At 36.2% G+C, this 14,385-nt stretch overlaps 1 protein-coding gene across 4 annotated transcripts in view; it reads right to left on the bottom strand.

Annotated features, from left to right (window-relative positions):
* PCSK5 (proprotein convertase subtilisin/kexin type 5) overlaps positions 1-14,385 on the bottom strand; it is a 461,778-nt gene that overhangs the window by 277,914 nt on the left and 169,479 nt on the right. For all 4 annotated transcript variants that reach the window (XM_037743744.1, XM_017543248.2, XM_037743743.1 and 1 more), the window contains exons 6-7: positions 13,712-13,800; positions 9,356-9,528 (exon numbers count right to left, since the gene is read on the bottom strand). In XM_037743744.1, the coding sequence (XP_037599672.1) occupies positions 9,356-9,528; positions 13,712-13,800 (262 nt within the window). The remainder of the gene's footprint in view (positions 1-9,355; positions 9,529-13,711; positions 13,801-14,385) is intronic.

The raw sequence follows: 14,385 nt of genomic DNA, 5'->3' as shown, positions 1-14,385 counted from the left end.
TTTATAATAATCTCAAGAGTATATAATCACCTGCTATAAGGATTATTCAGCAACATGAGATTTAGAACAATAAAATTTTTTATATTTTGCATGATTAATCAGTATTTTGTTTTTATTACCTCTGCCCATTTTAAATAATAATTAAGATTCATAACATATTTAGAGACTTTACATTGTTATAGGAGCTCTGCTGAATATTTCACAGGAATTAATCATATAATCCTCAAACATTACTATAAAGCATTTACTAGCATTTAGCTCCATTTTAATAGAGAGGCAAAATGATCCTCAGAGAGGCTAAAACTTGAACGTGATACGAAAGTACTGGAATTCATATTTCCAAATCCAGGGTCTGAGTACTTTAACCACCATACTATACCATGTATGTTTATAACTTATTTCTAGAATATTAAGCAAAAACAATGCCAGTGTGATCCTTAAGTAAATTAGCTCAGTACATGCAGCAAATTGGCATGGAAGTCACTCATACATTCATTCATTCATTCATCCTTTCTTCACTAAACCCCTGCTGAGTACCAGATACTGTTGTGGGTATTTGGGATACAGTAGAACAAGCCTTAAAGAGATAATTAGATAAGTAGAAATGATCAATAGAAAGAGGTACAATAATTGCAAAGATGGGATTCTGAAGGGCCGGAGTATGTGTGTGTTATATTGTTTATAGGGGAAACCAGGAAGCCTTTTTAAAACACAAGTTAGATGAGAGCTCAGAGAAGCACTGGGTTTTGTATACAGAGGTCACTGTGACCTTGACAAAACCAGCTGCAGTGGATTGCAGGGGTGGAGTCCTGAAGCAGTGGCTCTAAGAGATAATGAAATAAGAAAGTTGGAGGATGGCAAGTAGGGACAATGGATTCAGGGAATTACATTCCAAAGGGAAAAAAGGAGAACTGAGGCAGTGTTAGGGAGGAGATAAACCAAATCTGCCAACACATCAAAGCTAATACACCATGATCAAGTTGAGATGCAAGGCTCATTTAACCTATGCAAATCAATAAATGTGATTTACCACATAAACATAATGAAAAGCAAAAACTGCATGATTAACTCAACAGAGACAGAAAAAGATTTCAATATAATCTGACAACCTTTCATGATAAAAGCCTTCAACAGACTAGGCATCAGGGGAACTTACCTAGAAATAATAACAGCCATCTATGACAAACTCACAGCCAATATCATACCAAACAGTCAGAAGCTGGAACCATTCCCCTTGAGAAATGGAACAAGACAGGGATGCCCACTTTAACCACTCCTATTCAATACAGTAATGGAAGTCCTTGCCAGAGCAATCAGACAAGAGAAAGAAGTAAAAAGCATCTAAACAGGAAAAGAAGTCAAACTATTTCTCTTTGCTGATGATAAGATTCTATACCTGGAAAATCCTCTAAAGACTCCACCGAAAGACTCCTGAAACCCATAAACAACTATAGAGAAGTTCCAAGATATAAAATCAATGTATGAAAATCAGCAGCATTTCTATATACCAATAACGTTCAAGTTGAGAGCCAAGTAAAGAATGCAATCCAGCCAGATGCGGTGGTTCACAACTGTAATCCCAGTAATTTGGGAGGCCAAAGTGGATGGATCACCTGAGGTCAGGAGTTTGAGACCAGCCTGGCCAACATGAAACATCATCTCCACTGAAAATACAAAAATTAGCTGGGCATGGTCGTACATGTCTGTAGTCCCAGCTACTTGGGAGGCTAAGACAGAAGAATCATTTGAGCCCAGGAGGCAGAGGTTTCAGTGAGCTGAGATTACATGGCTGTACTCCAGTGTGGGTGACAGAATGAATTTCACCTCAATTAAAAAAAAAATGCAATCCACCCACAGTAGCCACAGACACGTAATAAATATCTAAGGCTACATCTAAACAAGGAGTTGAAAGATGTCTACAAGAGTAGTTAGAAAACACTGCTAAAAGAAATCAAAGATGACACAAACAAATGGAAAAAGCATTTTATGCTCATGAATTGGAAGAATCAATATTGTTAAAGCAGCCATAATGCCCAGAGAAATCTTTTGATTCAATGTTTTTCCTATCAAATTACCAATGTCATTTTTTTCACAGAACTAGTAAAAACTATTCAAAAATTCACATGGAACCAAAAAAAGAGTCCTTTGGCCAAAGTGATCCTAAGCAAAAAGAACAAAGCCAGAGGCTTACATTTCTTGATATAAAATGATACTAAAAGGCTATAGTAACCAAAACAGCATAGTATTGGTACAGAAACAGACATGTAGACCAACAGAACATAACAAGAGTATCAGGAAATAAAGCCGCACATCTACAGCAATCTGATTTTCAACAAAGTCAACCAAAAAACAGCAACAGAGAAAGGGCTCCTTATTCAATAAATGGTGCTGGGATAACTGGCTAGCCTTATATAGAAGAATGAAACTGGACCCCTACCATTCACCATGTACAAAAATTACCTCAGGATGGATTAAACATTTTAATGTAAGAAGTCAAACTATAAGAATCCTAGAGGAAAATCTAGGAAATGCCATTCTGGATATGGGCCTTGGGAAAGAATTTGAGACCAAGTTCTCAAAAGCAACTGTAACAGAAACAAAAGTTGACAAATTGGATCTAATTAAACTAAGAAGCTCCTGCACAGCAAAAGAAACTATCAATAAAGAGATAACCTACAGAACGGGAGAAAATACTCACAAACTGCACATCCAACGAAAGTCTAATATCCAGAATTTATAAGGAACTTAAATAATTCAACAAGCAAAAACAGTCCGATTAAGCAATGTGCAAATAATTCAACAAGCAAAAAACAATCCAATTAGGCAATGTGCAAAAGACATGAACAGACACTTCTCAACAGAAGACATACATGCAGAAAACAAACATGAAAAAATTCTCCATATCACTAATAATCAGAGAAATGCAAATCAAAACCACAATGGGATACCATCTGTGGAAAGCAGGCTGGAGATTTCTCAAAGAACTTAAAACAGAGCTACTGATCAGCCCAGTAATTCCATGATTGGGTATATACCCCAAGCAAATAAATTGTTCTATCAAAAAGACACAAACACTCATGTTCATTGCAGCACTACTTACAATAGCAAAGACATGGAATCAGCCTAGGCACCCAATCAATGGTGGATTCGATAAAGAAAATGTGGTATACACACACCATGGAATACTACACAGTCATGAAAAAGAATGAAACCATGTCCTTTGCAGCAACATGGATGTAGCCGGAGGCCATTATCCTAAGCAAATTAACACAGGGACAGAAATAAAATACTGCATGTTCTCCCTTATGAGTGGGAGCTAAACATTGGGTACTCAAGGACATAATTATAGGAATGGGGAAAGGAGAGAGGAAGGCATGGATGGGTTGAAAAACCATCTGCTGGGTACTATACTCACTACCTGGGTAAGCCTCAGCATCACACAATTTACCCATGTAGCAAACCTGCACAAGTACCCCTGAATCTAAAATAAAGTTGAAACTATTTTTAAAAAGACCAAAGAGGGAGTCTCCTCTTGTTCTTTTAAGACAGGAAGATGAACAGTACAAACGTATATTGATGGTAATAACAGAGTTGAGAGAGAAATTTTGATGATAAAATAATTTTTTGAGCAGGTCTTTGATGGGGCAACATGGGATGGGGTCCACTGAACAAATGGAGGAGGTGGCCTTAGGTAGAAGATGAACAATTAATTTACCACAGTAACAGAACAGAAGCTAGAGTATGTGGTCACAGATAAAGGTGGAAGGTCAGATGTGCCAAATAAAATAAAAACAACATGTAACTGAATTTACCAGATTTCTTTGAAGCCAGTGTTTTGTCTTCTTTAGCTATGCTGAATTTCTGTTTTCCCTCTCTATAAATTGGAATGAAACAGTACCGGCCTGGCATGGTGGCTCATACCTATAATCCCAGCACTTTGGGAGGCCAAGGCGGGCGGATCACAAGGTCAAGAGATCGAGACCATCCTGGCCAACATAGGGATGTTGGCCCCCATCTCTACTAAAATACAAAAATCAGCTGGGCGTGTTGGTGCGTGCCTGTAGTCCCAGCTACTTGGGAGGCTGAGGCAGGAGAATTGCTTGAACCCGGGAGGTGGAAGTTGCAGTGAGCTGAGATCGCGCCACTGCACTCCAGCCTGGCACCTGGCGACACAACAAGACTGTCTCAAAAAAAAAAAAAAAAAAAAAAAGAGAACTGTACCTATCTTTTGAGATTATCATGAAGATGAAATGTTATCATTTATTTTAAGGCCTAGAAGATGACTATAGTATTAATAAACTGGACAAAATGTTAAATGTTAATGTTGCTATTATTATGAATTGTATGCAGCTCAAATTATATGACTCTAACTCTTGCACTTAATTTTATAGCTACTTAGCATCAAATCAAATACATTCCTTAGGAGAAAGAGCAAGTTGTCAACTGTGACACAGTTTGTTTAACATAGTTTCTCTAATATAATTTTGTCACATTAATTCTAAAAGGGCTGTAAATTGAATCAATTCTGATTTTGTTAAAGACTTTGAAAACAGTATTACATTCTTTGAGCCAAATTCTTATCTTACAGTAAACAAATAGGAAACATTTTGGAATTCAGTATTTGCTACATTTTTGATTAGCTTGCAGAAAGAATGGATGCAATCAATACTTGGACTCCCTGAGCAAAATGTTTTTATTTCCTCTGCGAAAATCTCTCTTGAGACAGGCTTCTCTATTGGTGCCTCATCTTTTCTGTGGTCTTTGATGCTGCTGCAACCCTGGTTCAGCATTCTCCCTGACCACTTCAGTCTTCCAGTCTTGCCTCTTCATCTGTCACCCCAAATACAGTTACTGTTTACACAGCAGTGATCTTTTAAAATTGCATAAGGTCAGGCCACAACTCTGTTTAAAGTCTGTCATGGCTTCCTGTAACAGAACACGCCTGCCATGATTTAGAAAGCTCTGCTGAGCTGCACCCCGCCTTCCCCTCCAACACATCTCCCTCTGCCCTTTTTCTGTTCCACCTTGCTCCCAACACCTAAATTAGTACTGTGTTCTGGAAATACATCTAAATCTTTCCCTACCTGGGGTTCTTTGCTCTTTCTGTTCCTTCTGCCTATTATAATTCTTTATATGACTGGCTTGTTATCATTTATGTCTCTGTTCAAATATCACCTTCTCAAAGAGGATGTTCTGTCCTCACTAACTAAGGCAGTTGTGCCTTCCTTCAGCAGAAATTAGTTTACTTTCATTCATACACTTATCCTCAGCTGAAGTAGTCTTGATTGTTTCTATCCTTGTTTCCTGTCTTGTTGCTAGAATGTAGGAACTTTTATGTATTACATATAAAATGCAGATGTCTTTTTCACCCCTTTATCTACAGTATATAGAAAGTGGGACCTCACTAAATTTAATATAATGAATAAATAAATTCCAATTCTTACACTTTTGTAGGTGACATGGTTAAAACCCCAATGGGCCAGAGTGATGTTAGTCTGCTGCGTAGGTCTTCAGCTAGCTAACTGAAGGAATTACTTTATCAGTTATTTATTTCTTCATTTCTTAAGTAATTCAGCCAGTAAATCACTTATGTATTTCTTTGTTGTACCCTATAATCTGATATTGTATTAAGTTTTTATCCAATTATTTTGTCTTTGACAATGTGTATGATACAAAAATGTAAATGAGAATACTATCAAATATAAAGTTTACTGTCTCACTTGATGCCTTGAAACAAAGTAAAGATTTGTTTAATCTGGGAAAGATAAATATACTGCTTAAAATATTAAATTATATATTAACAGATATTTAGAGAAACATCCTTTGGGAATATACAAACAAAATGCAGGGCTACAAACATGGATAACTAGGCAGAATTTATATATCCAGAGGTTATTTCACTGAAATTGAAGATATGCTTTAAAGGCAAGTGAAATTGAAGGTGTGTACAGACATAGAAAGAACAAAATAAGAGACACTACAGAGCTCAGGAAGGCTATATTGACTTGCATCATACTATTATTTTTTATTGAGACAGAGTCTCACTCTGTCACCCAGGCTGAAGTGCAGTGGTGCAATCTCGGCTCACTGCAACCTCTCAAGTGATTCTACTGCCTCAGCCTCCTGAATAGCTGAGATTACAGATGCCTGCAACCACGCCTTGCTAATTTTTGTATTTTTAGTAGTAGAGATGGGGTTTTGCCATGTTGGCCAGGCTGGTCTCAAACTCCTGACCTTCGGTGATCCACCCTCCTTGGCCTCCCAAAGTGCTGGGATTACAGGTATGAACTGCTGCACCTGGCCTGCATCATATTATTTTTAATCTACCCCAAAAGGTAACTTAATGGAATCATCTGGAACTCTGCAATGTGGAAATAGTATAGGAGAGAAGGATGATGGGCTGAGGAAAAATCTAAAGTTTTGTAGAAGGACATCATCTTTTCTCTGAAAAATAAAATGTGTTTATATTTCAGGTATTATACTAGTTGCTTTATATGCATTATCATCTCATTTCACACTTATTACATCGCTGTGAATACTGTTAGTGCCCTAACTTATATGAGATAATGGAAGCAGAGAGGTAATTTGATCTATACAAGGTTAGAGAGAAGTAAATGGCAAATATTGGGCTCAATCCTAGCCTAACCCGAAAGCCTGTTTATATTAAACACCCGAAAACAGTATCTTTTTGACTTCATCACATTTAAATGCATCACCACTGTTTTTCCATATTTAGATGTGCAGTGCTATGAATCAAAAAACAAATTATTCTTATTGATGGTTATTTCTTTTGTTACTACCTCCACTCTAAAAACAAATGGTTTGATTTAAAACTGAATTCTATTTTTTCCTAAGTAAAACCTTGAAACATTTTCAATAGAATATTGAATTAATTATGGTATACTCTAAAAAATAAATAAATGAGTTCTATTCTTAGGGGCTGCCCTGAAAGGATGCCCATGGCAGACTGTTAGGTGCAAATAGTGATGTGTGGAAGTGTATAATCCCTGTTTGCATGTTAATATGCACAAGAGCATGGAAATGTGTAGCCTATACTCTTAACAGTGGTTACCCAGTTGGGTGGAGAAATCTATTATTAAGTTCATCTGTACACTCATTTGTGTATAATCTGTTACAATAGGCATAGGTTACTTTCATAATTATTAATGAGTATAAAGCAAATTTTCTCCAAATTATTTCTAAATATAACCTTCCTATGTATTTGAAGAATTTTCTGAGATGATTTTATTTCTAATCTTAACCCCTTTTTCCTCTTCTTTTAACCAAAGCACCACATTTTAAATTTTTTACACACTAAGCTGCCAGTTAAGATTTCCACTGAATGAAAGATTCCCCAGCAAAATGAAATTTGAAAATTGTTGGTTCATGTCTTCTGATTCAATGACATACCTACTAGCCTGTCAGTAAAACTAGCTATTGAATATGGGGCATTCTTTATATATATATATATATATATATATATATATATATATGTGTGTGTGTGTGTGTGTGTGTGTGTGTGTGTGTGTGTGTATAAATATATATATATATATTCTCATTGATGAGGTTAAGTGTATTACTAATTTAAGTATTTTCAGATTAATGAGAAAGCCCAGATTGCTCTTATTAGAGCCATTAACATACAATTTCGTGATTAAATATGAACAAAGCTTGGTTTACTTAATTTGAATGATCATTCTATTGAAAACATAGAGATAACAGCAATTTTTAGTCCATGGCTTCAGTCATGAAATCACCAGATTACACAGAATATATTCATTTGCTGTTAGGTACCTTGAAAGAAACTTGTAGACAATGAGTTAAAACCTTATCCTGTGGTTTAAAAGCCTCTAATATAGGGAGCTAAAAATTGACAGCTAAAAAAGTGAATGTCTTAACCAAACCTGAACTACCATTCAGCTAGGAAGTACCTACAAAATAAGCATATAATTTTCTCCTCGAGTCTATTTCAGAATAATTAGAAGAGAGCTTAGCTCAGTCTTCTATTAAAACTCTAACAAAACCCCACAAAGATGTGGGAAATCATTATTATTTTTACTCCAGCGGTAACATTATATTAATCAACAGTGCATTCCACTGTAAATATCTGAGCTAGATATTTAACAACCCCGTGGTTAGCATCATTTTTAGGAAATTAAATTTGATTCAACAACTTTTATTGAATACTCAATAGAATTCAATGCACTGTCTAGGTTTTGCAAAGCCCATAGAGATGTGTAGGGCACAAGTGCAGGTCTCTAGGAACTTGCAATTAGTAAGGAAGACAGATGCAGAGCTCACTCTGATATAAAACACAATATGATAAGAACTCTATGTAACTCCAGTAAGAATACAAAGCATAGGTAGGGGCTGCTTATATTTAATTCTAGTTTGGGCAGTGAGAAGCCTTCTGGGAAGAAGTAAACTTTTTCTAGCTGTGGCTTGATGGTCAAACAGCATTTGGCTTACAGCGGTAGGACTTGGGGATGGGGCACAGAGTTATGCAGCAAGAACAAGGAAAGCAGTCTGTGCTGATGGATAGGAGTGCAGCATGTCTATATTATAAGGAGTAAAAGAAAGGTGGAGGAAGGAGGAGGCTAGGCCAGATTCATAATGGCCTTAAATGAACAAGACTAAATGTATGCTTTAAATCACCCAAAGGTCTATTCATGAATAAGAAAAAGACATTACTTCTGGTGGAGCTGTCCTCCTCCTATGATTACAAAGATTAGTATCCTTATATTTTAAATTTACTTTCAATAAGACAGGATTTCTTAAGATCTACAATTTGAAATAGACATTTTATTACATTAGATTATATGGTAAGTTTTTGGGGGGAGAGTGGTCAATTTTTTGGTATAATTAAGGAAAATAACAATGCATTATCTCTACAACTTGATTGTAGAGATGGGGAGCTAGAACACAAATAATACTGTCCTGTGTCAGAGGTGAGAGACACTAGGGAAACTACTTAAAAAAGGGAGATGCCCTGAGGGGCATCTATTAACACTACCTGGAGAGTGTTAAATATCTTCACTCAATTTCACAGTCCTAAGAATTTATTTCTCCGAATGCAAGATTAATGTATTAATGTATTTCCTTTGAAAGAATTTAAGCACTGTAATATACCTCTGTTCTTTTCAGAAGAAACTCTCTAGCTCTTAGTTCATTGGCAGAACAGAAATAATTCACAACCCTAAATGTTCACCACCTCTTTCCATTAGCCTACTGCTGGCTCAGCCTAAAAGCTCCATCCAAGTCTCTAGACTGCGGCTAGAAACCCACAGATTCTTCATATGAGAATCATCACCCATCCAATCCACACTGTATAAGCATCCACGCTTTTAAAACCTACCATTCTAACGCCGTTTTCAAAGGCTTGCCGGGTGAGGGGGGCTGGTCCGTCCACAGTCTTGCCATCATCATCTGGGCCCCAGCTGGCACTGTAAATGTGAACGTGCTGGGGGTTGAAGCTAACTGATTTTGCTTCAACCATGTCCGTGACATCTCCATCCAGCATTCGCACTCCTTCAACACAGAAAGGAGAACTAGCTCATTACAGGGGCTTCACTCCATAATGCTCAAATAACAGAGCTGTAGGCTTCTCAGGGAAAATAATACATTTTTAATCAACACTTAAGTGAGCATATCATCCCCCGGCAAAAGGATAACGTATACTTTGCAGGCAGTATCTTGCAGAGAAAGGATGTCACATTGCATATAAAAGAGCAAAATTAAAAATTTTTTTTAATCCTTCATTTTCTTTTTCTAAGGTTCCAGTTCTTATAACAGCTGCCACAGTCTCTACCTTCTCTTCCTTCTCTTGCATGAGTACTTGACAAAGAGATCTTCAAGCAATCCATCTTCCTTAAACTCTTCATTGAATAACTTGAGTTCATAATTGCTATAAAACATTCTATCTAACCTTAGCAGTCATATGCTATTTGGAAAGCTGCCAAGGTAGAATGGTCTTGTGTCTTCCATATTTAATATTAGCCCCTAATCATAGATTGATGTAAACTTAATGCTTCTTTTTTTGCTAAGTTATTTATGTCAAATAATAAATGAGAATAATCTCTGTGGATGTAACATTTCAAAGAATTCTCAAAGGGTTTTAGCAATGTTTAGTTACTAATCTTCATTTAAGTATATTTCTATCAAACAGATAGGAATTTACTATTAACGCTATTTTGCAAACAGAGACACTAAGATACTCAGAAATAAATTCTATGAAAATGTCAGGCTTTCCGTTTTTCCTTTTATTTTGGAGGCTCACAAAAACAACCACAACCAAACATCTAATTGTTAAGTAAACATCTCTCTCCTTCAGCTTAAACTAAATACCATCACTGAAACACTATATCATTTAAAAATTATATATTTACAGGCCAGATTTAATCCTTAAGAAAACCTTGTCATCAGTAGGATTTTAAGTTTTTATTGGTTACCAACAAATGGGGATTAAGTAATAAAACCCCAAATCAAACAGCTTTAGATAGACTCTATGTGAATTGAGGTGGGAATACTGGTAGAAATAAAAACATTCTTGAGGAAACTATACCTTCTTTGTGCATTAAAAGTGTTTAACTTTTAACTATTAAACTTGCAAACAAAAATAGAAAGAATGAAGAATGAACATATATATGTATTCACTATTCCATAACTGTTAACATTTTGTCTCATTTTCTTAATCCAAAAATATAAATACTAGGTTAAACTATTTTGAATTCCATGACAGATATGATCCCTCATCCTTTAAATTTTTTTTTTTTTTTTTACAAAAAATAGGGAAATAAGTCCCGACTGTCATCTAACATCTAGCCAACATTCCATTCCACTCCGCCTATCTCTAAAGACATTGCATTTGGTTAATGTCTCTCAACTCTCTTTCTTAACTTTTAATGGAGATGTGTGTTAACAGGAGAGGTGGAGAATGAAGGTTATGAACAAGTTCCATTAAAAATTTTGCAATGAGAATTGCAAAGTTTGTCAATGGTTTGTTTTGTGTGAATGAAAAACCCTACATAATGTTCTTGATGTACTTCGTCCTGAGTAACCACTGGTCTGTTTTCACTCAATTTGAACATTCAAAATTCATCTGCACGTTTTCTTTAGCAAAGACAGATGAACTACTCCATCCTCTTTCATGCTTTTGTGAAAAGCATAAAATGAAACTATGTTATTGGTACAATAAGGTCTGAAATAAACACAGTAATTGCCACAAATAAGGTCTCTAGTGTTCTAAATGCCAACATAACAGTAGGATATAACACCTGATTCAGTTTCTATGTTAATGTCATGCAATTGATGTGAAGTTCACAAAAAAAATGCTTGTAAATCATACTAAGAGGATCATGTTAATTTTCTAACAGAAATTTCACAAAAAAGAATTATTTTACTTTTTCAAGTTTAAAGATAAAACGGTGCTTCATTTTCCTCATTTAACTCTAAGCCTTCATGCCTTGGGTCTGGGGTTAAATTTATTATTCAGAATGTTCTTGTTTTAGAACATTTTTGAGTCACTGCCATACATTCTTCTTTTAAAAAATACGGTTCTGTAAGCTAGGTCATTGGTTTATCTGTGAGTTCACAAGTTCATCCCCTCATTCTTTCAAAATTATTAAGATTTCTCAGTTTGTGCTGGAGAGTAATGATGAGAACCTGGGGCTGTGTGTCTGTGTATGTGAGAAACTATATCATGGACCATGAGACGGGCTGACCTGGCAGCCTCTGATCTCTCCTGGGACAAAGAGGGGCCTCCAGAATGCTTTTCATTCTTCAGGAATGGAGAATTTTTTCTTTGCCTCTTTTCTTTAGCTCTTTCATATTTATTGCACTTAATAAACAGCGGATGCTCCCTGTTAATTAATTACTGCTTAACAAACAATCATACTCCTAAGAATTCAGGGAGAGAAAAAGGAAAGAAAGAGGCAATGTACTGTGGACTGAAATTCAAGGTAGTTCCAGAAAGCCTTATTTCTATTATTGTATGCCTTAAATATCTCATGTTAGGAAAACTATATATTTATATTCCTATCCTAGAAAGAATTCTCATTTTTGTTTTTTAGTTCCAACACTCTTTCCCACTCGAAAACAAACAGTGCATTGGAAACAAGGAGGTCAGCCTAGTTCCAGAAGCTTCATTTATCTTATGACACCCATAGGAGACCCCTAGAGAACACCTTCAGGTATAATGATAAAATCATGAGGATCCATAAAATCAATAACAATGTCTTCTTCCCATGTGTGTGCAGCTGTGGCACCAGGCTGTTGCTTACAAAGATGATTACAAATGGGAAAGTTAAGAATTTGCTTTTATCAATGCTTAAATTTACACTGCTTTGGCTGGGTCCTTATAGTAAGTATATGTATAATTGAGTTTGTACACATATGTGCCTGTGTATAGACATAATCTGAATCATTCATGGAAATAGTATCACTGCATTATGGATTACAAAAGGAAATTTCTGCCATTTATCATTTTAATTACAATTAAAGGAAACTTTTAAAAGCCTAAGCCTAAAAAAAAAAACAAAACCAGAAACAAAACCAAGATTTTCTACTTTGAGAGAATTACAAAATGCTTCTTTCCATAGAGATATTATGGCCTAATGTTTATATTATCAGTTCTTTCTGACCCAGGCACCAATTGTAGCATTTTGGTACAGATGTCAATGGACCCCCATCTTCACTACTAGATGACATTTTTTCCAGTCTGTTTAAAAGAAAACTGTTTACATTATTTTAGGGTTAGTGCTTCAGAAGTCTTTAACATATTTAGTTAAATATGTTAAATTATTTAAATATGTTAGTTAAATATGCTAACATGGTCATGCTGGGGCCAGCAATAGTTAAACACTATTGCGTAAAGATATGCCCAACCGTTTCACCTCCATTTAAAAAGAATTCTGAAAGCCTGTCAAGCAAAGAGCTAACTGGCCCCCTTTTTTTAAATTTTTTTTTTATTTTTTAAAATATATTTTATTGTACTTTAGGTTCTGGGGTACATGTGCAGAACATGCAGGATTGTTGCATAGGTACATACCTGGCAGTGTGGTTTGCTGTCTCCAACCCCTCACCTATATCTGGCATTTCTCCCTATGTTATTCCTCCCCAACTCCCTACCGCCACAGTCCCTCCCCTAGTCCTCCCCAACAGACCCCAGTGTGTAGTGCTCCCCTCCCTGGGTCCATGTGTTCTCATTGTTCAACACCCGCCTATGAGTGAGAACACGCGGTGTTTGATTTTCTGTTCTTGTGTCAGTTTGCTGAGAATGATGGTTTCCAGGTTCATCCATGTCCCTACAAAGGACACAAACTCATCGTTTTTTATGGCTGCATAGTATTCCATGGTGTATATGTGCCACATTTTCCTTGTCCAGTCTATCATCGATGGGCATTTGGGTTGGTTCCAGGTCTTTGCTATTATAAATGGTGCCTCAATGAACATATGTGTGCATGTGTCTTTATAATAGAATGATTTATAATCCTTTGGATATATACCCAGTAATGGGATTGCTGGGTCAAATGGAATTTCTATTTCTAGGTCCTTGAGGAATCACCACACTGTCTTCCACCATGGTTGAACTAATTTACACTCCCACTAACAGTGTAAAAGTGTTCCTATTTCTCCACATCCTCTCCAGCATCTGTTGTCTTCAGATTTTTTTAACAGGTACATTTCTATATGTACGTAAGTTTGTTTCCCATACCTCCGATCTTGGCGTTGAAAGCAATTCCGACTGTGCAGTGTGAGTTGTTTGCAGCGGCTGCCACTTCGCCAGCACAGCGAGTCCCGTGCCTGCAGGCAGAACACACACACTTTCTAAAGTAAGAAACTGCATTCTCACAAAGTCAACGCATCACTGCCACTACTCAGACTTCCGAGTGGTGAAGAAAGTACCCAGCTGTGGTGTTTCTGGACTTCCTTCCCAAGTAGCACTTTGTCTGTCCACGGCAAACTTCTAGCACTTAATTATATTGTACTGGGTTATATTCTTGACATGCTTATTTTTGAAATCTTGCTTTCCCAACTGGAAAATCTCTTTGATGGAAAGTTAGAGAAAGTTTTTGTATCCCCCACACTTCCACTGATCTGCATACGGTCACTGAATATCTGTGCTACTAGATACTTAAAATGTGATGTCTCAATTTTTATTTTTATTTAAGTATAAGAACGCTCAATTCAATTATTAGAAAACTTGAGATGGGTATGAGAATCTGCTTTTTAAATTGTAAATTTAAATACAGATCAAGTATTCCCAATGACAATTTATCAGCTGAAATGGGATGTGCTTCAAATAAACACTGGATTTCAAAGGTTTTGTATGCAAAAATGAAAAGATAAAATATCTTATTAATAACTGTTTTATACCAGCTACATGTT

This window comes from Cebus imitator, unplaced genomic scaffold (assembly GCF_001604975.1).
Source record: "Cebus imitator isolate Cc_AM_T3 unplaced genomic scaffold, Cebus_imitator-1.0 Scaffold150, whole genome shotgun sequence".
Taxonomy (NCBI): domain Eukaryota; kingdom Metazoa; phylum Chordata; class Mammalia; order Primates; family Cebidae; genus Cebus; species Cebus imitator.
Note: the sequence above shows the minus strand (reverse complement) of the source record. Positions and strands in the feature narration are given on the sequence as shown.